Below are 24,567 nucleotides of genomic sequence, written 5' to 3' on the forward strand. Positions count from 1 at the left end.
AGCTAAGAACCTTAATGCTGGCTGTGATAGAAGGGTGTCAGAACACTGTGCATTGCAGCTTTCTGCTTAGGAGGCTGTGTAGCCGCAGACCGGTCAGAGTGGCAGAAGGAGGTGGCCTGGTCTAATGAATCACGTTTTATTTTACATCAATTGTGCATCATTTACCAGGGGAAGAGATGGCGGCAGGATGCACTATGGAAAGAAGTCAGGCAAGCTGGCGGAGGCAGTGAGATGCTCTGGGCAGTGTTCTGCTGGGAAACCTTGGGTCCTTGCATTCATGTGGATGTTACTTTGACACTTGCAGACAACGTGGCCTACACCCCTTCATGGCATTGGTATTCCCTAATGGCACTGGCCTCTTTCAGCAGCATAATGTGCCCTGCAAACCCTGTTCAGGAATGGTTTGAGGAACATGACAAAGAGTTCAAGGTGCTGACTGCCTCAAAATCCCCAGATCTCCAACCCAATCGGGCATCTGTGGGATGTGCTGGGAAAACAAGTCTGATCCATGGAGGCCCCACCTCGCAATTTACAGAACTTCAAGGATCTGCCGCTAACTTCTTGGTGCTGGTACCACACGACACCTTTAGAGGTGTGGAGCTCAGGCATACAATTTTATACAGGTTGTTTTAAGGTTGGGACTGATCGGGTTTACGTTTCAATTTGCAAACTCGCTTTGGGTTTACTTCATATTTATCGTAAATAAATAAATGTATACAATAATAATAATAATACTAATTCCCACATACACACACAAAATAAGCTTAATTATAGCTCATAGACAGTTCTGCTATTCCCAATTTGATGGCAGCGTTTGTTTTAGATCATAAATGCAATGCATAAACACTCATCTACAACAAATGTATTTTACATATTTTTATTAAAGTTGCATAAAAGTGTAACAAATGGGAGAACAGGACAGTATAATATTGCTACATTATTCTCAGTTGTTTTCAAAAACACAGCTCTGGAGCTTTCTCTAACAATTCTACGTTTGTTTCATAGAAGTATTTGTGTTTGTTTTTTATTCTTTTTTTAATGAAATCCACTTGTTTCGGAAGTTATTTTACAGTAAAAAAGAAAAGGAATCAACAGCACTAGCTCGTACACAGTAAAAATCCCACTATTCCATTAAATGTTAATATTTGCACCTAAGAATGCACCGTAACAGGGTCTAAAGTCAATACCCACTCCTAGAAAAACGATCACCCACATCAAAAAAAGGAGAGTACTTTACTCCTCTAAAGCTTCCAAAGTTTCCATTTTGTGTAAATTGACTTTTTTTTCCAAAATTAAATGTCTCTATTTATTTGGTCTGTGTAACTTAAAAACCTAAGGCAACGTCTGATATATTATAAAAAAAAAGAAAGAAAGAAGAAAAATCTAAAAAAATGGACAGTAAGCTTTCATCTGAAAAGATGAGCACCGCAAGGAGGAAAGAGAAGGAGAGAGTGACAGTGAGCTGAGAGAGGAAGAAAGAAAGAATGGAAGAGAAGAGGAGCATCGGAGGCGAGGAGGGATAAGAGATCATGATCATGTGCTGGTTTAGGATCCAAAGTAGTGATTGGCCCTTACAGTTCTCCCTCTTTGGGTCTCTCACACACACACACACACACACACACATACATATACACACACACACACACACCTAGCAGTCACTTTACGGATACCTGAAAAAATCACAGACCCCTGAACTACAGCAATGAGCCCAGTCTTTTATCTGATTGGCTGTGCCCCTAGAGAAAATGGCATCGTGGCTAAGATGATTGGCAAGAGCAACTTATGACAATAAGCTGGTCTGGGTATACGTTGGCTGATTGATAAGCGAGTTTCGGTGTGATGTTGGAACCTTGTGACTCACCCACATCTCTCACCTCTTCGTTCTCCGTCCCATTTCTTTCAGACGGAGTGCAAACTAGCACACCGTCTGTGAAAGCGACAGAGCCGGCAAGCACATGTATGATTCAGTGTGTGTGTGTGTGTCTGTGTGCGTTTGTGTGGCCAAACAGCTATGGCTGTCTTGTTTAGGAGCGTGTTCTAACAGTTCCCTGAGGGTAACAGTGGTCTGTGTCTCTCTCTGCGTGCATCTGTATACTTGTGTGTATGCATGTGTCCAAAGGAGAGTGTGTGTGTGTGTGTGTGTGTGTGTGTGTGTGTATTATCCCTCCACTACCTCCATCTCCCCTTTCCCTCTCCTAGTTCGCTATACTACAAAGTAGCATGACAGACCATCATGTCATAACAAAGCCCTTAACTGCACATCATATGAAGGGGAAATAAAAGGAATAAATAAAAAAAAATGAAAAGATCAAGGCCTCATCTTTCTAATCTCTCCTGCACTGGCTGCACCTTCGTCTCTCCACCGACCAACGAAACCTCACCACTGTGAGTGCTGCCTAGGGCTGCTTGGCTGGGAGTCAGACCGACCAACGCAACCACACCGCTGTGAGTGCTGCCTAGGGCTGCTTGGCTGGGGAGTCAGACGGTGCTGGCCAGTGATTTGCGAATACACAGGAACCAGTCCATTCTCCAACCTGTGCCTTTATCCCTAATGGCAGCTTGACTATATGTGTGCGCATATGCCCACAAAATGTACACACACACCAAAAAAAAACAAAAAAAAAACACAGAAGCGTGCGCAGCAACACGAGGACATGATTTTACCATCAAATCAAATTAAATTAAATTAAAAAAAACATTTAAAACTGCTTTCTTCTGTTCAAAACATTTGAATCAAAATTAAATCGTAACAACCGAACAAACAAAACAAAACAAAATTCCAACAACAAATAGAATAAAATACAATGAGATGGTGAACATAAGCCCTGCTTATAATCGGATCTGATTGACTAGATTCGCGTCCCATGCTCCTCTCCCTTACTGCCCCTCGCCCCAACCTGAGAAAGAGGGGGATTGTGGGATGTGGTCACAGCCATCACCCACTCCTTCCATCAACTCTGGGGGAGGGCAGTGAGCCCCTGTGAGAGCGAGGGATGAGTGGAGGAGAGGAGATGTGGGGCAGAGGAAGGGAGGGAGGGAGGATGAGGGGGGGAGGAGAAGAAAGAGCTTTTATTTCTTCTGAGGCGTGCTGAGTTTCTGCATGCCGCGAATCTTGTCCAGCAGCTCAGACACAAAGTCCTACGGGAAGAGAAGAGGGACAAACAGAAATGAAGAACTGCCACAGCCGAGCATATTTACATTATGACTAGTTTGGCATGAATATGTGGTGCCAAGTGGAACAAACCTTATGTCATAGACATAAGTGCATTCTGTGCTACCAAAGTGCATCGATGTGGACAAAATAAACTAACTTCATAGACAAAAGTAATTCATGTCCAAGTAATAGATATTTATATTTTGTGGCAGGAGATACACTATGCGCTACACTATGTTCATTCCGTGCCAATGAATGTTCATTTTGTTCACATAACTATCTCTGCTATCTGTTCTGCTATATTACTGACAGTATGATGTGCATGAGGCTCCATACATTCTGTGAGTTGACAAATTACAGAATGAACTCTGTTTATGAAAGCAAAGGCTGCTTCAGCTTTTCAACATCAGTGTTTTGCTCAAATATAAAAAAAAAACAAAGGAATGATGACCACAGGCTATATTACTGAAAGTATGAGTCAGCCGGTCACAGAATGTCCACGTAATCAAAGGCTGCTTGAACTTTCCTAGACTTTGCCTGATGCCTACACTAAAGCAGCCTTCTCCTTTGGGGACCGAACACGACACACCACAGAGCTTTCGTGCACATCATACCTTCCCTAATATGGCAAAAGTGCCATGTGGACAAAATTAATATTCAATGACATGGGATGACCATAGTGTAGCACATTGTGTACTTCCTGTCACAAAGGTATAAATGTTGGCATAAGATATCTATTATGTGGACAGAATTTATTTTGTCTATAAAATGTCTTTGTCCACAATGTAAGAAATGCTTTCGGCCTTTTGGCCACAAAATTGTACAGTGCACAACATAAGTCACCCGTTTTCTGTAAATGAAAGAAGGGGCTCTCTTCAATATTTAGTGTACATAATGCTAAAACATTTGCGTTTTTCGTGGACAAAGGGCATTGTGGCATTTCATCGTTTCATCATAAATGAATGCATGTTGTAGCACAGAATGCCCCATAGATGGCTCTATACGTTCATCATAATCCCTCATGAAGAAACACTGAAACAGTATTACAAGACATTTTACTGACTGATATTTTATGCCTATTTTATGCTAAATGTATCCTCATTTGAAAAAGATGGACTACATGCAAATCAATGCTCAACTGTTTTTTTTATCAAATAAGGATACATTTTGCATGTGGATGCACTTCCATACCTTCCCATATTTAAAAGTGCGCTTTACTAGCCAAAGTAGGAACTGAGAACTTACGTCAGTAGGTTTGTAACACTCTACTAGCAGGTCCTGTCAAAACAAAAACAAAACACAGGAAGTTAGATCTGTTTTGAATACTGTCTGAGAAAGGATGTCAGGATGACCAATCAACCAAAGATACCGCAGTTCAAATGTACAATATGAATCCATTCATTGGGCCTATGGGCAAACCTAAAATGGCCCTGCAGGTTCTCAGACGGATCACATGACAAAACACTGTCAGTGCTTTCCTCAACAGCGTTATTCATGTGGAGCAGATTAGATGGTGATCCTTCAGCTATTAACAACACTGTTTCTTCCTGGGAGTTGGAATACTGGCATAGTGGTGCACTCTGTAGATGTATTCCCTAACTCACGGTGGATAAAAATACCCTCTGACTGGAGGTACACGCCAGTGTAATGAACACGGATAGATGTCCTACCTTGACCCTTGAGGCACGATCCACATCATCCTGCATGTCCAGCAGCTCATCCACGTCAATCTCCAACTCAGGAATGGCTTCCTCCTGATGTAAACACACACACACACACACACAGTGGAAAGAGAAATCAATTAGGACCAACAGACTGATGGATAAAGACATTCTTACAATTTCTTGTTTTGTAACAGACAACAATGGTGAAAAATATTGATTTTCATTTAAGTACATTTAAGACCACAGATCAGTTTCCCCTCTACACAAGCAAGCATTCAGTGCAGCCCAACTTCAGAGGAACCCTGGGGGCATGGGTGCACCAGAGATCTACAACTAATGTGGAACAGTTGCTCCATTGTTTCCTAATGGCCATTACACAACCTTAACAGTGAGTGCTCAGCTGTTGAACCACATGTCCAGTCTAATAATGTAGTACACAGCAAACATACAATATCATATTAATACAACATCATGGATGGTAAATCGGATTTATCTCCACCTACATAATATGCACCTCAGAATTAGAATTAGGTTCATTTCACATATTCTACAATTGACTATGTAGGCCAACTTTAAAATGGTAAAGCAAACAATACCAAGTCATGTAATACATAGTAGGGCTTAGAGAAACATTTACTGTGCTGCAGGTTAATTTGGATAAACATGAATGAAAGTATGAGTAAGATGTACTGTGAAAGAGCACATGCAAAAGCTATGCAAAAAAGGGCCATTATCTCATCTGTGCTCCAACGCCACGTCGTCCCTTTAAAAATAAGTCACATATGGTTCCAGACAGATTCCACCCTTAAGTCCAAGGATCGCTGTACATGGTTTAAAATAGAGCGGCGCCTCATTAAGGCCATGACGCACATCGCCGCGGCTTTCTGAGGAAGCAGAAATTGCTTGACTTTGCCACTAGATGTCACTCTCCTCCAAATTATCTTTATAGTACAGTGGCCAGTGTGGAGTATTGCGTGTGTCTGAACGTGCAGAGCTTTTTTTTGGATGTTATAGTTTATTTGTTTACCTGCCCATGAAAATAAGACGAAACATACAAATATAAACAAAACTACTACAATAAATCTTCTATGGCCAGGGATTTTCACTTGAAGAACTACATACACAGTGAGAATAGCTGATATAGGTATGATATAAGCGTCTGACATGAACAGTACGTTGCCCACACATTCTGTGGTGATGATGATGTGTACAAATCAACTCTGGTTCATAGATCATCATCGGTGGAGTAGGAAATGGATAACTGAGAAAACAGACTCAGTAATCCACACGCGTGGTTTTAAATAACCGGAATGATAAGCACATTGCTGCCTACTGATAGCACTTGGCCTGGTTCATGTCACAGAGGCTACGCTTGTTCAGATTTCCTGTGGGAACAACTGGATATACAGCAGATGTTTGTGTAGAGAGAGTGTGTGAGTGTGTGTGTGTGTGTGTGTGAGACAGAACATCAATGTAATTTTGCCAACATTCCACCTAATGTTGTTTGCCCTCTGTCTAGTTCCCCTTGCTCTTAGTTGTTCTTTCCTCACCCAGCCACCTCTTATCACTCGCTGTATATTTCCTCTCAAAACATACGACTCGCTTCTCTCTCTTTCTTCCTCTTCCCCATTGCCACATGGCTCGGATTGGATTTGTATAAAAAAAATATGGCTGTGTGCAATCACGGGTAGCTCCAACCCTTAATTACATGCTAGAGATCCCTCTCCCTCCCTCCCTCTCTCTCTCTCTCTCTCTCTCTCCCCCATGTTCTCTGCCTGACTCTCTCCTTCTCATTTCTTCTCCTCCTCCCTTTTCTTTCCATGGAGTTGTCTTGTTTAATAAAGGCTGGTTGACAGTCTGACTCTCTCCCTCTACCCGCCCACACTTTTCTGTTCTCCATTTGCCAACAAAACCCGTTTCACTCGCTCTTTACTACTTTTTTCTACTTTCTGTGCCACCTCTCTCTCTCTTTCCTCCCCCTCTCTCTCCGTTTACTCACACTCCCTAAAAAAAGGCCCCCTCCACATGCCTTCTGTGGGTGCATACAGTAACCCTGAGCAAACCCCCATTGACCTCTCTGTGGTGGCTGCTCGGTGACTCACTCACTGGGGCTCGTGCTAGTGCAGGGCACTGCTAATAAAAGAAGCAGCGCACCAACCGCACAGACCGGGGAGATGAGACGGGGCTGCTTCAGGAACACCGTCCCGGCCCTGTCGAAGCTGTGTGGTAGAGTGATGGAGGCTCGAAAGAAAGAAAGAAAGAAAGAGAAACTTCTGGCAGGGCTGATTTCTAGGCTTGTGTGCTAGACTGAGCTGAGCTCTCCCCTTGTTCCCTGGCTTTTTTTCTTCTCTCGTTCTCTCTTTCTGACACGCTCACTCGCTCGCTCCCTCTCTCTCTCTTCCTCCCCCTTGGTTAGAGAAGCCCAGACCAGCTGTCATTGCACCTGCCCAGTTCCCCCCTACCCAAAGCTCTCCCCTTCTCCCTCAGCAACTCCTCCTAGCCCTCCTCTCTCACACACACACACTCTTTCTTTCTTTCTCTCCCTCACACACACACTCAGTCTCTTTCTCCCTCTCGCTCACACACACACACACACACAGAGGAACATTCACACAGCGATGCACACAACCACTCTGATAGAAACTTGAACAGACCTCCTTTCAGACAGATACACAGATGTCCTTAGGATAGTGCCATAACCCTCCTTTACTCTCTCCCTCACACATGAGGGTACACACACACACACACACACACACACACACACACACACACACACACACACACGGTAATTGAGTTGTAAATATAAAAGTGGAAATTGGCTGTTCATTTATGTGCAACACATCCATATATTCTAGAAGGTTTTAGGTGTGTGTGTGTGTGTGTGTGTGTGTGTGTGTGTGTGTGTGTGTGTGTGTGTGTGTGTGTGTATGTGTGTGCAGAAGCTAAGTGGATATGAGGGGGTTTAAAGCCCTTAAGGATCTGGGGATTTGGAGCGAAGCAGGAGCCTGTGTGTCTGTGATAGTGTGCAGTGGTCACCTCTTGTGACCGTCACGTCTATCTATCTCTCTCTCTCTGTGTGTGTGTGTGTGTGTGTGTCTGTGATAGTCACAAGAGGTGACCACTGCACACGGTCACGTCTGTCTATCTATCTCTCTCTCTCTGTGTGTGTGTGTGTGTGTGTGTGTGTGTCTGTGATAGTCACAAGAGGTGACCACTGCACACTGTCACGTCTGTCTATCTCTCTCTCTCTCTCTCTCTCTGTGTGTGTGTGTGTCTGTGTCTGTGATAGTCACAAGAGGTGACCACTGCACACTGTCACATCAATCTCTCTCTCTCTTTCTCTGTGTGTGTGTGTGTGTGTGTGTGTGTGTTAGAGACTAAGATAAGGAGAGTGTGTTTGTCATATAAGGGAGAGGGGGAGAGAGGGATGGATGAAGTCAAAACAGAGTGATAGAGAGAGAGAGAGAGAGAGAGAGAGAGAGACACTTGTGAGAGACACAAAGAATGTTCAACCCAACATGTGGGCACCATGTGCTGCCAGTCACTCATGAAGGAGCAAAGGATAGAGAGAGAGAGAGGGAGAGAAGGAGAGAGAGAGGGGGAGGGAGAGAGAGGGAGGGAGGAAATGATGGAGAGAGTGGGGGGAAGGGGAAGAGAGTGAGAGGAGAGATGGATGGAGGGAGGGAGGGAGGAGCGTGGCACAGGAAATGAGCCAGAGAGGCAGACAGTGTTAGGAGCGAGAGCACAGAAGATTAGCGTCAAATCAAAGAGAGACGAAGAGGCACAGAGAGCATTGGAGGGTGGGGTGGGGTGTGGTGGTGGTGGGGTGGGGGTACATTTCAGAGACGGGTGCGGAGGCAATGACACGCTCTCGTTCTCAGAGCTTAAGTCAATCCAACGCAGTGGAGGGAAACCACCTTCTTAGCACTGGATGCTCTTCATCACAGCTCATCTCGCATAGCAGGCGAGGTGTTGGAGAAAAGCTCTTATCATAGCATCTCTTCCAAGCGTGCGTGTGTGTGTGTGTGCGTGAGTGTGTGTGTGTGTGTGTGTGAGGGTGTGTGTGTGTGAGGGTGTGTGTGTGTGGGTGTGTGTGTGCGTGCAATCTGCTGGAGGTAATCCTACCCCTCCGTGGTTACTTCTAAATGCCATTTCAACCTCACCTCAGCCACTCCTGAATAAGTGCATGCTTTGAGTGACTGTGTATTGAGTGCATCTGACAGGGTTTGGAGACGACACAAAAACTGTGTGTTGGTCTGTCTGTGTGTTTTCATCTTGATTCTGCTTTGTCTGGGTTTTTTCTTTTAGCAGACAGAGGGTGGCGAGGCAATGCTGTCTGTATGACGGGTGTGACAATCTGTGTGTGTGTGTATTCATGCGTGTGTGTGTGTGTGTGTGTGTGTGTGTGTGTGTGTGTGTGTGTGTGTGTGTGTGTGTGTGTGTTTGTGAGTCTGTCTGCGGGCTGCCAGCTAGTCAGCATGGATGAGATGTGACAGTATGGGAGCGGGTCATTTTCAGCTAACACACCGCCATGACCCACATACTGGAACACATGGCCAAAGCTCGCCCGCCACCAAGGAAGAGGAGCTCGCTCTCTCTCTGTGTGGGTGTGTGTGTGGGTGTGTGTGTGTGTGTCTGTGTGTGTGTGTGTGTGTTGAAGGCAAGGTAAAAAATCGTCTGGTTTCTCCACCACACCACCCTAAGACCGAGAGCTCCCAATGGCCCTCAGAGGAGAGGTGGCCTTCTCCGTTGTGTAGCAACAACAACAACAGCCCATAGCAACAACAACAGCCTATAGTAACAGCATTCCACTCCAGCAATATCTATGAGTTTTATATTGGTGATTAAGATGGCTGGGATGGATTACAGGGGGAGGGGGGTTCATTAGAAAGGTGTGTGGTGTGGCACATATTTTGAATAATCTTGGTCAAAATATGTTCACAACATACTCCAGTTCAAGTACTTGAGTGACATGGGGCTTTAGTTATCGCAAGCAACTGGTGCGAACAGGAGATAGCATGGAACTAAAGAGCTAAAAATAACCACCACTGCTTCTTTTCAGTTAAGTTAAGAAATTACGTGTAGTCAAATAGTGTATGAAATAGAATACTTAATTTGGACATTTCGGTCCATTTCTTTCAAGCATCGAAAAGCTATATAAAGCTATATATTTTCCTATGAGAACACTGCACACTGATTTCAATCTTGAATGAATCGGAAAACAAAATGAATCAGAACCGACTATATTAGCATTCGAATTTGAACTTCAGTTTTCTAACTCTAGAGCAGTGGTTCTTAACCTGGGTTCGATCGAACCCCAGGGGTTCGTTGAGTCACTCTCAGGGGTTCGGCAGGGGTCAAGACACACACAGTATAGCCCGGTTCACACTAGCAATGTCGGGCCGTTTTTGTCGGCCGTCAAAAAATTGGCTGCCGACAATTTGGCAACACACAATTTTTTAAATATATATACCTATGTTTTGAATAAATCATATTTTATTTTTCCAATTACGAAGGGTTCGGTGAATGCACTGATGAAGCTTGCAGGGTTCAGTATCTCCAATAAGGTTAAGAACCACTGCTCTAGAGGAACTAAACAGTTCCTCTGGCACAGGTCTGCTTCCCTCTACCTATTGGTAACCGTTTCTAAAGAAAGTCGAGTAGTCTCACAAGCCAGACTATGGTCTGGTATAGTCTGTATATAGCATGGCACCACACTGGCACACCTAAACATGGCCATGCACTGCCTACTTTGAGCAAAACTGGCCAGCTGACCAACATGCAAAGCAGCCAACCGCAGCAGTGCGCTTTTTTTCGTTTGACTTTTGTTCGGAAATGAATCGTCTAAAAGGATGGGTGATAAGTCACTGTGTTGTAACTCAAAGATTGGCTCGACAAACAGAAGTCTGTTTCCTGGCATGTAGATGAAACTGATTCATGCGTTGTTTTCCAGAAGTGCTTATACTGCTACTTAGAGCAGAGCGCTAATGACTTGTGACCAACTTGCACTGTCCGCCAGTGTTTCCAGCAGAGCAAGCAACATGTACTAGACAGACCATCACATGCCAAATGAGACCAGTAATCAGGTGGTACGTGTGGCTGGACGTTACCCTTTTAAAAAACGAACTAACTTTTCACAGTTACAGCAACATACCAGGTTATGAATTCATCTTTGATGTGGAGAACATCACGTCTGAGTATGTCCAGAATTTTGGTCAGCTTAATGCATCCACTTCCCGTACACATTTTATCATAACATACTAACGTGATTGTTAGTGTAACACACATGTTGTGATGAAATGCATGACCAAGTCTACACGGACTGGAAAATGATCAGACAAACAAAGGAAGGGCGTTTCACACGTTAGAACTAGCTCACAGGAAATGAGGCAAGATAGCAGGTGGAAGATCAGGTAAGACGAGAGAGAGAGAGAGAGAGAGAGAGAGAGAGAGAGAGAGAGAGAGAGAGAGTGCAATAGAGAGAGACTGAGAGACAGATAGAGACAGAGAGAGAGCGAGAGAGAGGAGATATAGTCTGATACAACCCTCATACACTGAAGGCAAGATCGGTCTGGACGTGTCTGTGTTGTGCTCCCCTAAAGTGTGCACTACCCTCACTTTACTTATACGTGTCTGTGTTGTGCTCCCCTAAAGTGTGCCCTACCCTCACTTTACTTATACGTGTCTGTGTTGTGCTCCCCTAAAGTGTGCCCTACCCTCACTTTACTTATACGTGTCTGTGTTGTGCTCCCCTAAAGTGTGCACTACCCTCGCTTTACTTATACGTGGCAAACAACAGTCACCACAGAGGGGCCCCTTCCTTCATAATTAAACACAGTACGGGGCCTGGTACAAGCATGTCAGCCCAATAAGCAATTCAGCATGATGCCAGCACAACAGCCTTATTGCTTTATAAGCTGTAATATGGTGGCCTGCGAGGGCCAAGAAGCTTCACAATGCTAAACTCAGTTTTGCACGTTATGATAGAGGCCGGATCGGGCCTTAGCACGTTTGGGTCTTATGTGAGAGACTGATTCAACAGAGCTTTCCATGGAGGCGCGCTGAGCGCTTTGTGTCGTGATGGATCTCATCAACTACTGAGCAGAGCGCAGGAGCGACCAGTTTGGGGCGATATAAGTGATGGTGACACTCACACAGACATTCACACACACACACACACACACACACACACACACACACACACACCACACACACACACACACACACACACACACACACACACACACACACACACACACACACACACACACACACACACACACACACACACACACACACACTACTGGAACAAATGGAACATAACTGGCATAGTTTGTGCCAGACGTCGAGCGCCAAGACGCGGCAGGGGCGACTCGACGCAGCGGTCCGGCTGGCGGTGCCACGAGAGCCGTCTGCCGTTGCTCTGGAGCAGAGAGTGGAACAGCAGCCACGCAGAGCAGGCAGCCAGGGCCCACATGTTGGCATGGAGACAGAGATGTGTGGAAAGAAAGAAAGAAAGAATGAATGAAAGAAAGAAAGAGGAGAGAAGAAATACCATACAAGAGGCAGAAAAACAAAACGAAAGAAAAAAAAGAAAGAATGAAAGAAAGAAAAAGAAATAGCAGAGGAAGAGAGAGACAGGAAGAGAAGGGGTGATGCCACACAAGAGCCAGAGAAGTCATTACGAATCCCAGACACCTAAACTGAATGTTTGATTACTTATAAGCCGGGGCAAGCTTAAGGCAGTGAGAGGCTGAGTTAAATCCTCACTATAGGAAGAAACTCACACATACAAACTCACAAATGCACACACACACACACGCACACACACACACACACACACAGAGAGACAGACACACACTGGAAGGGGCAGTGGAAAAGTACAGAGTAAGCTTTCCATTTTCTTCCTGCCTCTGCTACACGCCTCCTGTTTTTTGCCCTTTTTTTCACGTTCTCTCTCTCTCTCCCTCTCCCTCTCTCTCTCTTCCTTCCACTCTGGACTTGTTCTTCAGTGTGCATTTTTATGATGGTTCTTCAGTTCATTTTCTTTCTTCCGGCCATCAGTCCTCTCCAACAACACACATTACAGCAAGCTCTGGAGAGGTTCTGATGAATAAAACGTACGGAATACGTGACAGTTTTGTGTCTATAAGTGTGTGTGTGTTTGCGTGTGTATATATGTGAGTAAGTATGACTGTGTGTGTGTGTGTGTGTGTGTGTGTGTGTGTGTTTGTTTACATGAGTGTGAGTCCCTCTAGGGCTGACATTGTGACAGACAGCAGTGGGCCTGTGGAGGCAGCTGGACCGGCAGGATCTGGTCTTGTGGAGGGGAGGGGAGTGCAGGACACACGCTGCCCCAGGACAGGGCTCCTGTTAGTGGGGAGGGGAGTGCAGGACATGCGCTGCCCCAGGACAGGGCTCCTGTAAGTGGGGAGGGGAGTGGAGTGGGGCAGGGTGGGGGCTGGCGAGTTTCGTTTGAGCAAGAGCCTGCTGTTGTACATCACATACGCGAGTGTGCTCATCAGGAATTTGCCGACTTAAGAATAACAATCATGCAAGTGCTCGTTCAGACACACACACACACACACACACACACACACACACACACACACACACACACACACATTCAGCTCTTGGCAGTTAACCCTCAGCACTCACTTCAAATCTTGTGTTCATGTCACTGAGATAATCCTTACCAAACACACAGAAGCTCTTAAGCACCCATATAGACACGGGGTGAGAGACAAAGAGTGAGAGAGGCACCTCTGCACAAAAGGTATGCCTCTTCTTGCCAGGAGAAATACGCATGAGAGAGATGCATTTCTACTGTATGTTCTATGCTTTTCTGTTTCCCCTTAAATGGGCATGCCAATAAAGCGTAGTGAATTGAATTTAATTGTGGGGGTGGGGGGGTGTAAGAGAGACATTAAAACAAAAAAGACCAATGGAATCCATTAATCAAGGACAGAGACTTTAAAAATAAATGTCTAATAAATGAATCAGTCAAAAATAGGAGAGACAGTAAAAGAAATAATAATAATAAAAGTAATAAAATCAATGAATCAATGATTCAGAAGAGAGAGAGAGAGAGAGAGAGAGAGAGAGAGAGAGAGAGAGAGAGAAAATTCCATGGTGACAGACGTCCATTTCTGATCTTGGGCCGAAGACTACAGTTTGAATGCTCATGTTTGGCCTGCACAAAGGGAGAAGGCAGTCTGGTCTCTCAGGGGGAGGGGGAGATGGGGAGTGGGGAAGGGCTAGTCACATGATCACATGAGACCTCTTTCCCATGAAGACGAGGGCCAGCCAGCACACAAGACACTCAACAGGTCAGCGCCAGAGCTAAATAGCCCCACAAATGGTTTCCTGGCACGTGACGCGAGAGAAGAAAGGCCGTTATGGAGAGGAGGGATGAAAGAAAGGGGGAGGGAGAGAGAGAGAGAGAGAGAGAGATGTGAAAGGCATGCATAAATGAAATATGTATGTCTGAAAAATAAATGTTTGTACATGCATCCATGTGTGCACATATATGTGTGAGAGTGTCGGAGTGTGTGTGTGTGTGTGTGTTTGTGTGTGTTCGGAAACGAGGTCTCTTAATTAACCTAAGTGATCGTGGTCTTCCTCTGAGGAATGAAGAGTGTTCTCGAAAGCGCGGCCTGCGACCAAACCTCATCGGCGCAGTCAATAAGTGTAATATACTTAAGAGAGTGGCGGGGGGATTTAGCAGAGATTTATGCAAGTAAGAAAACCCCCACACACACACACACACGAGAGACAGACACACACGAGAGAGCGAGAGAGACAGAGAGACAGACACACACGAGAGAGCGACAGAGACAGGGAGAGAGTTGAAATCACGATTGCATCTGAGAGCGTTAGATCTTTTCCAGTGAGGGGTGACAGGCTCTAGTCACAGAGGATGTGGCAAGGCAGTATCAATCCTAGCAGACACACACACACACACACACACACACACACACACTTACACACACTCGCTCACACACACTCGCTCACACACACTCGCTCACACACACACACACACACACTCGCTCGCTCACACACACACTCGCTCACACTTAGCTCGCACACTCAGCTCACTCGCTCAGCTACAGATGGCCTCTTCTTGGGAGACACACATACTGAATCACTGTAAATGTCATGCACAAATCAGCTTCATTATTATGTAACACAATTCCAAATCAATGCATCAGCTAACATTGTTGATCATTATAGCATGGTGCTAGGCTACTGGCAATACCTGGGTGAGGAACACTCGGATACACCCACACAGGGGTATAATCTAGACCCACTGAAGGTTCTTTACTCGGACTCTCACAGAACCCTAAAAACGGTTTCTAAGTGTAGTTCTTAGTGGGATCTTTAGGTTTTTTTTCAAAATGCAAAACACTGGCGAGATTGACTGCATGCTATTGCTTTCCCTGTGTTGTTTTTTTTCAAACACCATTTCAACCACTGACATTTAAAACTTCTGTTTGAACACTATGGCTAAATGACCATCATGGCAAAATGATGCCTAACTTTACCCCAAATCTGTACCCAAGAGTCTCCACTGGTGCCGTTTCAGTGTCTCTACCCACCCATTGTCCTGCCAAAACAGGACAATGAAGCTATGAATATTACAACAACAACAGGAAGTATAGGGTCTAGAACATCACCCCCTTTAAGTAGATCACATGTTATCACACCCTGTTATGATGACAGTATGGCGGATTGGAGGTCCTGATGAACTGGTAATGTGAACGAAACAAAAGGGCGAGACACTACATGATGCAGTCAATCAGTGAACAACTGCTCCATAAATCATCCCACCGTAATGCTTACATGACAAACCATTCCCAGGTGGAAATGACTCTGTGCTCAGAATGACTCTGACAGAGTCTGACAGAAGGAAAAAGGCTTAAAAGGAGACCTGTACTAGAAGTTAAACTGAGCAGATGTGTAAATCTGTGAAAATCTCTTGGCTTTCCCATGGGCTGCAGTTGATCAGACATGCATAGTCGATTCTGGGAATTGGAGTTGTCCAATCAATACCCTATATGAAGAGAGTCTCAGGCATACTCAATCGTCTAAAGACAGCCACATTTCAGTGGTCATCTAAAGTCGTCAGAAAAAGCCAAGAGTGCTGATGTCTTTGTCCTTCTCGCGTCTCTCTCTTTCTCTCCCTCGCTCTCCTTCTCTCCTTCGCTCTCCTTCTCTCTCCTTCGCTCTCTCTCTCTCTCGCTGAAAGTCTGTCGTTTCTGGAGCGGAAAAAAGCCAGCGAGCGTTCATCATACTCCCTAGTTTAGAGCACTTTAGGATATCCACTCTGACAGAATGCAAATGCCGTCGGGGAGAGCGAAGGGAGGGCTTGGTCAAATCCTGACTTGCCTGCAATTGAACTGAGGTTACGGTTGAACAGTCGTGACACAGCACTCATGGCATTGCTAACACACACACACACACACACACACACGCACGCACGCACGCACGCACGCACGCACGCACGCACGCACGCACGCACGCACGCACACACGTACGCACACGCGCACACACACACACACACACACACACTCAAAATAAGGTCATTAAGGAAACAGGAAGCATGACTCGTTTTGCAAAAAGGAAAAAAAAAAATGGCTCCCCTGCGATTAGGGAACGTATTGTTCGCTCAGCTCTCCCTCTCTTAAGAACTTTTAATCCGTCCTCTGAGCGGGCAAGCAAGTCGGAAATTGCAGAGTGTGGATAGAGAGAGAGAGAGAGAGAGCGGCTGGCAGAATCCTCCGGGTTCTGAGTTAATAGCAGGTTCCCTTGCTGTAATTACTCCAAAGCTCTTTAGTCTAACGAGAACATAGCTGCGATTCCATGCCGGTCGAGGCATCGTGCTGCACACACCTACCCTCCTCGGCCTCGATCTGTGCTGACACAGTCGTGCCCTTTGACCTTTCTTTGACAGCAATGATGTCACCGCAGGTAAAGACCTGACTGCTGATGCCCAGACTGAGTGACGAATGAGGGGAGGGAGGGATGGATGGATGGATGGATGGATGGATGAGAGGAGGTAGACTGATTGGTTTAGACAGTGTGTGAGAGAAAGGAGAGAGGTGTTTTCTCTCCTGAGAGACTGGTTGCTATGAGGAAAGAGTGAGCGATAACAAGATGGTGGGGGAGGAAAGAAGCTTTTCAAACAGGATGTCCTCAGAAGACTCTGTCTGTGCCTGTTGTTTGTCCATATATCCCTAATGTATTGTGGAGAGTGAGGTTTTTTGCCTTTGCTTAAGGAATGTGTGTGTGTGTGTGTGTGTGTGTGTGTGTGTGTGTGTGTGTGTGTGTGTGTGTGTGTATGCAGTGTTCAAGTATCTCTCCAGGGTAGTCTCACACTGTAAGTACACATTCTCAATCCCAATGTTCAACACAAGCTGGTTCGCATACATTTAAATGTGGTGCAAGGCCAGAGCACCAAGAAAAGCTCTTCCCATGACTTTAAATACACTGATGCTATTAGCCTCACCCACTACGACAAGCACCCTTAAAACAGACTCCTCTGTGGTAAAAGGTTTGAGATTTCAAAGACTTAGCGTCCCCCTGACCCAGGCAGTCAAATTACAACTCAGACACATTCCCATCTAAGTAGTAGAGTAAAGATCCTGAATTAGGCACTGGTCAGAAAGAGCAGCTATTTCCAGCAAGACTCTTCAAACCTTTTTACTTAAGGTTGGCTGGATCTTTAGTTCTCAGTGCTGGGCAAGTACTTGGAGCCCTACGGGTTTTTCTAAGGTTTGGGCTTGGATGAATTTAACAAGTTGAGCATTTCTTGGAGTGGAGTATGCCCAGTGGGTTACGTTTTCCAAAAGTATTGCGGTGGTATGGTTACTGCTGGTCTTGCTGCTACCACACTGTTGCCAAAAAGGGTCAACAACAGTTCTTCAGTTGACAACTAAGCTAAGGTTCATCACCAAAGAACTTCCAGAAGGGTTCTGAACCGAGAATAACTCTACATTTTTTGACTGATAATCGCTTTAAAAGACGGTTTATTATGTTTGAATTGTCCATACGATTGTGCCAATTCTAGTGAACCACTAGAGAAAGGTATACCACTAACAGACATTCCGAGACCTAAATCATCCAATGTGTAGATCATCTGTCAAAAATGAACTAAATTTAATGGAACCTTCAAACATTTTGCAAAATACAAACGTGTGCTCCAACGAAAAAACCTTTGACAAGATGGCTCAGCTGAGACAGGTTAACAATGAAAAGGCTTTTGCCCGTCAATCACATGTATTATTCCATAGTGAGAATGTCTGACCAGGCGGCTTTCCAATCTCAGCCAATGCTTAGCACCCAATACGTTGTGCAATCCAGCCTCCCTTATTTAAGACAGGTATTTACTAAGCCGCTATTTCTTTACCTTCCCTATACGGCCCCATTATGTAAATGCATGTATCGCCGTGATTGGATTAGCGAGCACGTGGCGATTAGCTTGTTGTTCCCGGCACCCCAGGGGAGTCTGCTGGTTCTGCGACGGGGGAAACAGGGCCGCTGAGGAACCAAGAGGTGGGGGGGGGCAGAGGTCGAGCGGCTCGATTGTTGCTGAACGTTAGCACCCAGAGAGAGAGGTGTGCGGTAGACACGGGAGGAAGTTGGGCTCATGCAGATTGCTTTGAGGTCTGCGTAGCTTCCTCTTGGTTTCAAGGCCAGTGTTAACGCTGGCACAGTCAGATTACACCTCAGACTACAAACGAGAACATAATTTATGTCAGAATACTTCTGGTAAAATAGTAAAACATCCCAGTAGTTATTTGGCAATGGTGACTAGTTATGCCATTAAATCTTGATTTTTTTTCAGCTGGTTGTTTCTTTGTTACAGCGTTACTGTACAGACTGGCCTCGTTTGGTAGGAGCTGAGTTGGACTGGTCATGCAAAGTGGAGCTGTTTTGAATTCCATTTGAATCGTTATATCAGGGATACAGCTTTGGATACGCTGATGCCGTGATAGATCAAGCCCATCATCCTACGCACACAGAAACACACACTCACATACACCGGTATGTGTGTGTGTGGTTTCTCTGGAACATGAGGAAGCTGAGACCACAGGTGTGAAACTTTTCGGAGTCATTTTTCTCAAGCAAAACATACTGCGTGTCAAAGCGTACAAGCTCACATATCCACACACAAACACATGACACTGAGTTATGTGGAGGTTGACACATCAGGTAGCACGGAGACGTTTTTGGGTATGCACACACACAGAGGAGTAGGGCAGGTTTTTTTAAGGCTGGCATGTGCTGGGACTCATAACAAACTCACTTCCTCTGACTGACTGGCATTTCCTGTAAGCTGTTACTCATGTCTGTGCCATCTCATCGCCTCTTACTCCTTTATGACCAATATATGTTCCTCTCTTTGACACACACACACACACACACACACACACACACACACACACACACACACACACACATATATGAGAGAGAGAGAGAGAGTTGATCAACCTCTTTCATATAGTTAGTAAATATTAATGGTCCATATTTTGCCATTTGCTTACTCTTTTTCTTGTGGTTCTTCCAAAACTTCCAAAAATGTGCTGACTCATTGAACAGGGCAGGAAGTGAGCAAGCTGTGTAAGTTAACTCAGTTACTCTTCTGAGATTTCAGAGGTCATCACATGTAACAGATTAGATGATATGGTCCAACATAAGTCGGTCATTGTTGGCTTACCTAAACACATTCGTTAATGTTCAAGCTACTGGGAGGTGCTTATTTTTGCTAAATTGCTTAACGCTGAAAAGAAATATTGGCTCTCTGATGGTATGAGACATGCTTTTCACACAGGCATGAACACAGTGGGTGAGTGTGTTAACCTCACACCATTCTGGTTTCTTTGGCCTAGGAATGAGACCACAGCTGTCTTTTCTCCTCTCCTCTCCCAACAAAAGGCGCTCGCTCTCCATCCCCGCACCTCTAAGTTCCTGCAAATGGCTCTCATGTTTTTCAGGTTGACTTCTCTCTTTAATATTCCACTTGAGAGTTGTTCTATTCAAGTCCTCTGTGACCATAAGCCTTATAGTTTTTCGTCCATTGTTTGTAGTCGGTGTTTCCCTGAGGAACATATGTAAATATGTTATCATTCTAAATTGATTTGATTGGGCCACTCATGGAAATCTGACAGAAGGAACCTAGACGCCTGTGCCAACAAGCTCCATTACAAACAAAAGCGCACGTGTTGCATAAAGAGAACACACTCCGAACGCGCTCTCGGTGATTTCCTTTTTCCTCTCCACTCTTCCTCCCTCTTTGCCTCTATTCAGTTCCAAGGCACAGGCCTTTCCCTCTTTCTCTCGGAGCCACGTCTCCGTTGTTGTTCAAGGAGCGCACTGCTACTCCAGTTTTCCTCTACAGAAAGACCAACCCACGTCCTTCCCAGCTGTGTAGGTGGGGGACGCCGCCAAAAACGACTTTTTCACTGGGAAGCGACTCTCCTCTCGCCCCAGCTGGGCAAGCCTGTGGCTCTATGCCACGCTGGCTTTCTCCAATGTCGTAGCCAACCTATTTGCTTTTGGAGTCATTTCTGAAAAATTGAATCGTAATCGTCATCCAAGACCGCTACATGTCTTCTACCGTAGGCTAGTCCGTGGGGGGATTTGTAAGTCCATTTGAATGATAAAAACATTTATAGGAAGCGCCTTTGAGAAGGTCAGTTTTGTGATCAGTATAGTGCAGCATTGAGGAAAAAGGGGGGAGGGGGTCAGACAGAAAAGCTTCGTCTCCACCACATGTTCAGCTCTTTTGTCAAGGACTAGCGATCGGCCTTTTCCACCGGTAGCCTATTCGTTTGGTCACCTTTGGTCCTTGATTACTTTAAAAAGCCTCAGTTGTGAGCCATGCATAGCATCACCGATTTAACACGCCATTGACCACACAATACTCATCATTCTCCGTTAACAGAAAACAAAGTAAAACACCACAAGTCATATAATCAAATCTCTCTGTACACTAATAATAAGATTGGATTATGAGTCGTAGAGCCCTGACTGCTCATTTCAGTGGTTTGATCTAACCACGGACTGTAACTGAACATATTACCCGTGTTGATTTGAACAATGGAGCCGACAGGTAAACGGCTGTGGCTAAACAATGCCTTATTCCCTACTCAATTGCTACCGGATAGAAGACCATTTGCTCCCACCAAGTAAGCTACTCGACCACTCTTAAGTTGTTGTAGGATTCTTGGAATAGAATGTGGGTCAATTGGTACTTAAATTCACACGTCCACGATGAACCGTTTACAATGTGAGAGAGCAACATTATTTTGACTGACGCCGATTGATTTAGCAATTATGTCATCAAACAGTACAGCTGTCACAGGTAGCCTATTGCGGCAGTTTCGTTACACTAAACAGAAATATGATAGCCTAAAATCGAAGCACAGGATCCTAGCCTAGGCAAGCGTGGGCTACTCAAAGCATAACCTATCAGTAACAACACAAGGCATGCCACATTGTTGCACATCAGAATACTGTATGGTAATGATCTGACGGTTTATAATTGCATTTGATACCTGCTGGCCTTCCGCCACATCTTACCTCACAGTCGTAAAGATCCGTTAGTTGGTTAATAATCCATTCCTCCAGATTCAGTCTCTTCCTTAATTCTTTCCGGTCGTATTTCACGGTCACCCTTCCCTGCTTCCGAACTGGAATCTCGGGTACCTCCTCGGTACCAGAAGGCGTCTGGAAGTACACGCGGGGCTGTGGGCTTGATTCCGGGCTTGTTACCGCCGCCATAGTCCGTCAATGTCCTTTTGGGTGCTGTGGGTGCAAACTCGGAGGTGTTCTTTTCTTCCCCGTAACGGTGTGCTGGTCACCGTGGTTTAAAATACCGCTACAAATGTGCTATTGTTCGCGACATGCAAATTTGCATGGCATTTGGCAACTTTACACGTTTACAATTACAGTTAAGGATCATATAGAAGATACATGTGTAGAGTTGTGTTTTTAATAGATTTTACCAAGACAGCATAACAGAGTCCTTGCTTCAAATCGGTCTCTGATTTGAAGCTGAAAAGAAGCCTACCTCTATTGCGTTTAGTTCAGTCAAATCAGCCGTTCCTCATGGGTCTGTATTTGGTTATGACTAAGGAGAGTTACAAATTCAGTCGGCGATGATTTCCGTTCGGAACAACTTCGAAAAAGTTCAAGATAAAGGCAACTTACTGTAACAATAGAAATTAACGAAGAGATATTAGTTTAAACCCCCAGTTAACGAGCCTTCTCTCTCCTGTCTGATCTGGTTTTGTCTTCCTCTTCCCCTCGTCTGCCTTCCTTCTTTGCCTCCCTTGCTGAATGCTGCAGTGCGAATACACCCCCTCCTCCCACAATCTCTCGCTCTCGCTCTCTCTCTCTCTCTGGCAGTAAGTAGGCTCAAGGCACATATGTCCACACTCACTTCATAGCTTTCACACAACCTGGTTATTCAGACTTAATGGGACTTTTTTTTTACAAAGAACATGTATGTTTTAGAAAAGAATATTATCACAACTACGTTTACATTGATGATAACTTTCCCTGGTTGCTTTTAGCTAAAAAAATCAAGCGGTACCCATCAACCATTACATATGTTCCTACATCTTCATTTCATATTCTGAATTACATGACTACACATGTGAGTATCAGTGGCATAGACTACAGGTGGTTTAATGCAACAAAATTCAACAGAAACAGTTGGACTAAAAATCATTGAACAGCCATTATGTGCTTAAAATGATTCACAACAACTAGCCTTTCCAGTTCTAAAGGGTCTTAGCTCTCGATGTACCTCAGGGGTAAAGTATTAACACTCAAAAACTCCATGAACTTTTTAACAGCTAGGAAATGCCAGCTGCAGGTCTTCAAGTGGAGTGGCAACATTCCTCTAGTCTGGGGCGACATGCCTATTGTGTGCTTCACAGCAGGGGACAGATTCCCTGGCGACAGAAGCTGAAACTTTTAATTAGTAGCACGCAAAGTGTGTCGAGGAGACACACTGGCAAGGCCTCCACCAGCCTCGCCTCCACAGACTAATAGAATACTACGATACAGTAACCTCAAGATGTTGGAGCGGGGTGCCGTGCAGGCGCTGGTTGGGACCAACTGGCTGCGGAGCCTTTGCGACCCAGGCGGCATCGCTCCGGAGATGTGTGCATAACCCTGAAAGATACAAGGATAAATAATTTAGTGCACAGCGTCTAGATCTTACAGTCCAATAGGCCCAGACATGCTTATTTCAACACACTTTGACTGTGAACTGTACATAGACCCACACACACATGCACAGAAGCATGCATATACACGCAGCTGGAATGTCCCATCTATCAAAATTATCAAAAACTATCACAATATCATAATATCTGAATACTATGTCAAAAAAGGGAGCTTGACTCTCATCATCTTACAGACTACACAAATAACACGCACATGTGCTAACTGACACATACATTTTGATACAATTTGGCATGTAGACTTTTTTCAGCCACACAAGGGACAGGGGTCACTGAAATGCTAGCATGTAATATTTAAGCCATTGAGATGGCTGGGGAAACGACATGCCAGACTATGTGTGCCGGTCACATGTGTATTCAGATGTGTGCATTAGATACAGTGTGTGACGCATGTAAGGTTCTCATGGGTCTTTGTTCCCATGGTCATAAACTGCATTACATACTTTTAATAGAGCAGGGTTAGAATGTAGTGCTGAGGCTTTTCGTGTGAAAGTAGATTAACTGTACAGGACTAAGTGTTGTAAAGGTAGCAAAGGAGGAACTGTCGGTCTTAACCTGTCTGCATTGGTTTCGGAATGACCTTGCATTACTTTTGCCAGCTCGATGTGAGACGGCAAACACTGTCTGACTTTTTGGATGAGGTTTACATAAGTCAGTGGGCCGTGCATCTTTAGCTGCCAAGTCTCTGACAGAGACTTAATGGTTAGAAGGCAGGAGCGAGTGAGTTGGGGACAGAGAAAATCAGTGTGTGTGTATGTGTGTATGTGTGTTTGTGTGTGTATGTGTGTTTGTGTGTGTATGTGTGTTTGTGTGTGGATGTATGTGTGTTTGTGTGTATGTTTGTGTGTATGTGTGTAAAAGAGGGAGAAGGTTCAAGAGGACAACCTTAAGCCTGAGACGAGTTTAACACACAAATCTGCTCCTTAATCTCCCCGCCCACGGTCCCGTAGTTCACTCCATCAGCAGCAGTCACGGGCAACCAACTGGGAATCCAAGGGTTCAAAGGTCAACTTCTCACAGCCTCTAGGGTAATGGAGGCTGGCATCCGTCCAGGCACAGAATTACAATTTGTCCCTAAAATAAATACAAAAACATTCATTCCAAAAACAAAGCTTGGCAGCTTGTGTTGCTGTTGAGTGTCAGCCAGACATTTTCACGTTGTTACGATCACTTCTCGATGTCAACACTGCCACCTGGCTGATGTTCCTGGTGCCATTCACATACTTGTGGCTTGTGCTGAAGGGCCTGAAACCACAGAGGTAAAGAGCAAACCAAAAGATTTTAAATACTCATTACTCGTGGTAAACTACGAGTTTAACATTAAGCAAGGGAGAAGAGCTGGGATGCCAAGTTATTATGTTTAGTAGACTGAATCAAATGTCACACTGGGGACAGGAATGCCCCCAGCCACTGCTGAGAGTGGCCTCATGTGGAATGACAACAACAAGAGAGAGAGAGAGAGAGAGAGAGAGAGAGAGAGAGAGAGACTGAG

General features: G+C 45.0%; 1 protein-coding gene across 2 annotated transcripts; it reads right to left on the minus strand.

The window, feature by feature from the left end:
• Positions 1 to 861: 861 nt before the first annotated feature.
• On the minus strand, positions 862 to 22,196 carry ppp1r14bb (protein phosphatase 1, regulatory (inhibitor) subunit 14Bb). Of its 2 annotated transcripts, none has more exons than XM_031584660.2 (5): positions 22,033 to 22,196; positions 21,403 to 21,627; positions 4,825 to 4,908; positions 4,400 to 4,432; positions 862 to 3,138 (listed from the first exon to the last, which is right to left on the minus strand). In XM_031584660.2, the coding sequence occupies exons 2-5, from the start codon at positions 21,601 to 21,603 to the stop codon at positions 3,070 to 3,072; spliced, it is 387 nt and encodes a 128-aa protein (XP_031440520.1). In that variant the 5' UTR covers positions 21,604 to 21,627; positions 22,033 to 22,196; the 3' UTR covers positions 862 to 3,069. The 2 variants fall into 2 exon arrangements, with proteins under 2 accessions (XP_031440520.1, XP_012676116.1); XM_012820662.3 differs by having other exon boundaries at positions 21,893 to 22,194.
• Positions 22,197 to 24,567: the final 2,371 nt, after the last annotated feature.

The sequence above is a fragment of the Clupea harengus genome, chromosome 18 (assembly GCF_900700415.2).
Source record: "Clupea harengus chromosome 18, Ch_v2.0.2, whole genome shotgun sequence".
In the NCBI taxonomy this organism is placed as follows: Eukaryota; Metazoa; Chordata; class Actinopteri; order Clupeiformes; family Clupeidae; genus Clupea; species Clupea harengus.

Excerpts from the sequence above, each read along its gene's own strand:
- ppp1r14bb (XM_031584660.2), bottom strand. The coding sequence starts at position 21,603 with ATGGCGGCGGTAACAAGCCCGGAATCAAGCCCACAGCCCCGCGTGTAC. Across the intron at positions 4,909-21,402 it reads CGGATCTTTACGACTGTGAG|GAGGAAGCCATTCCTGAGTT; the intron begins GTAAGATGTGGC and ends TGTTTACATCAG. Across the intron at positions 4,433-4,824 it reads ATCGTGCCTCAAGGGTCAAG|GACCTGCTAGTAGAGTGTTA; the intron begins GTAGGACATCTA and ends TTGTTTTGACAG.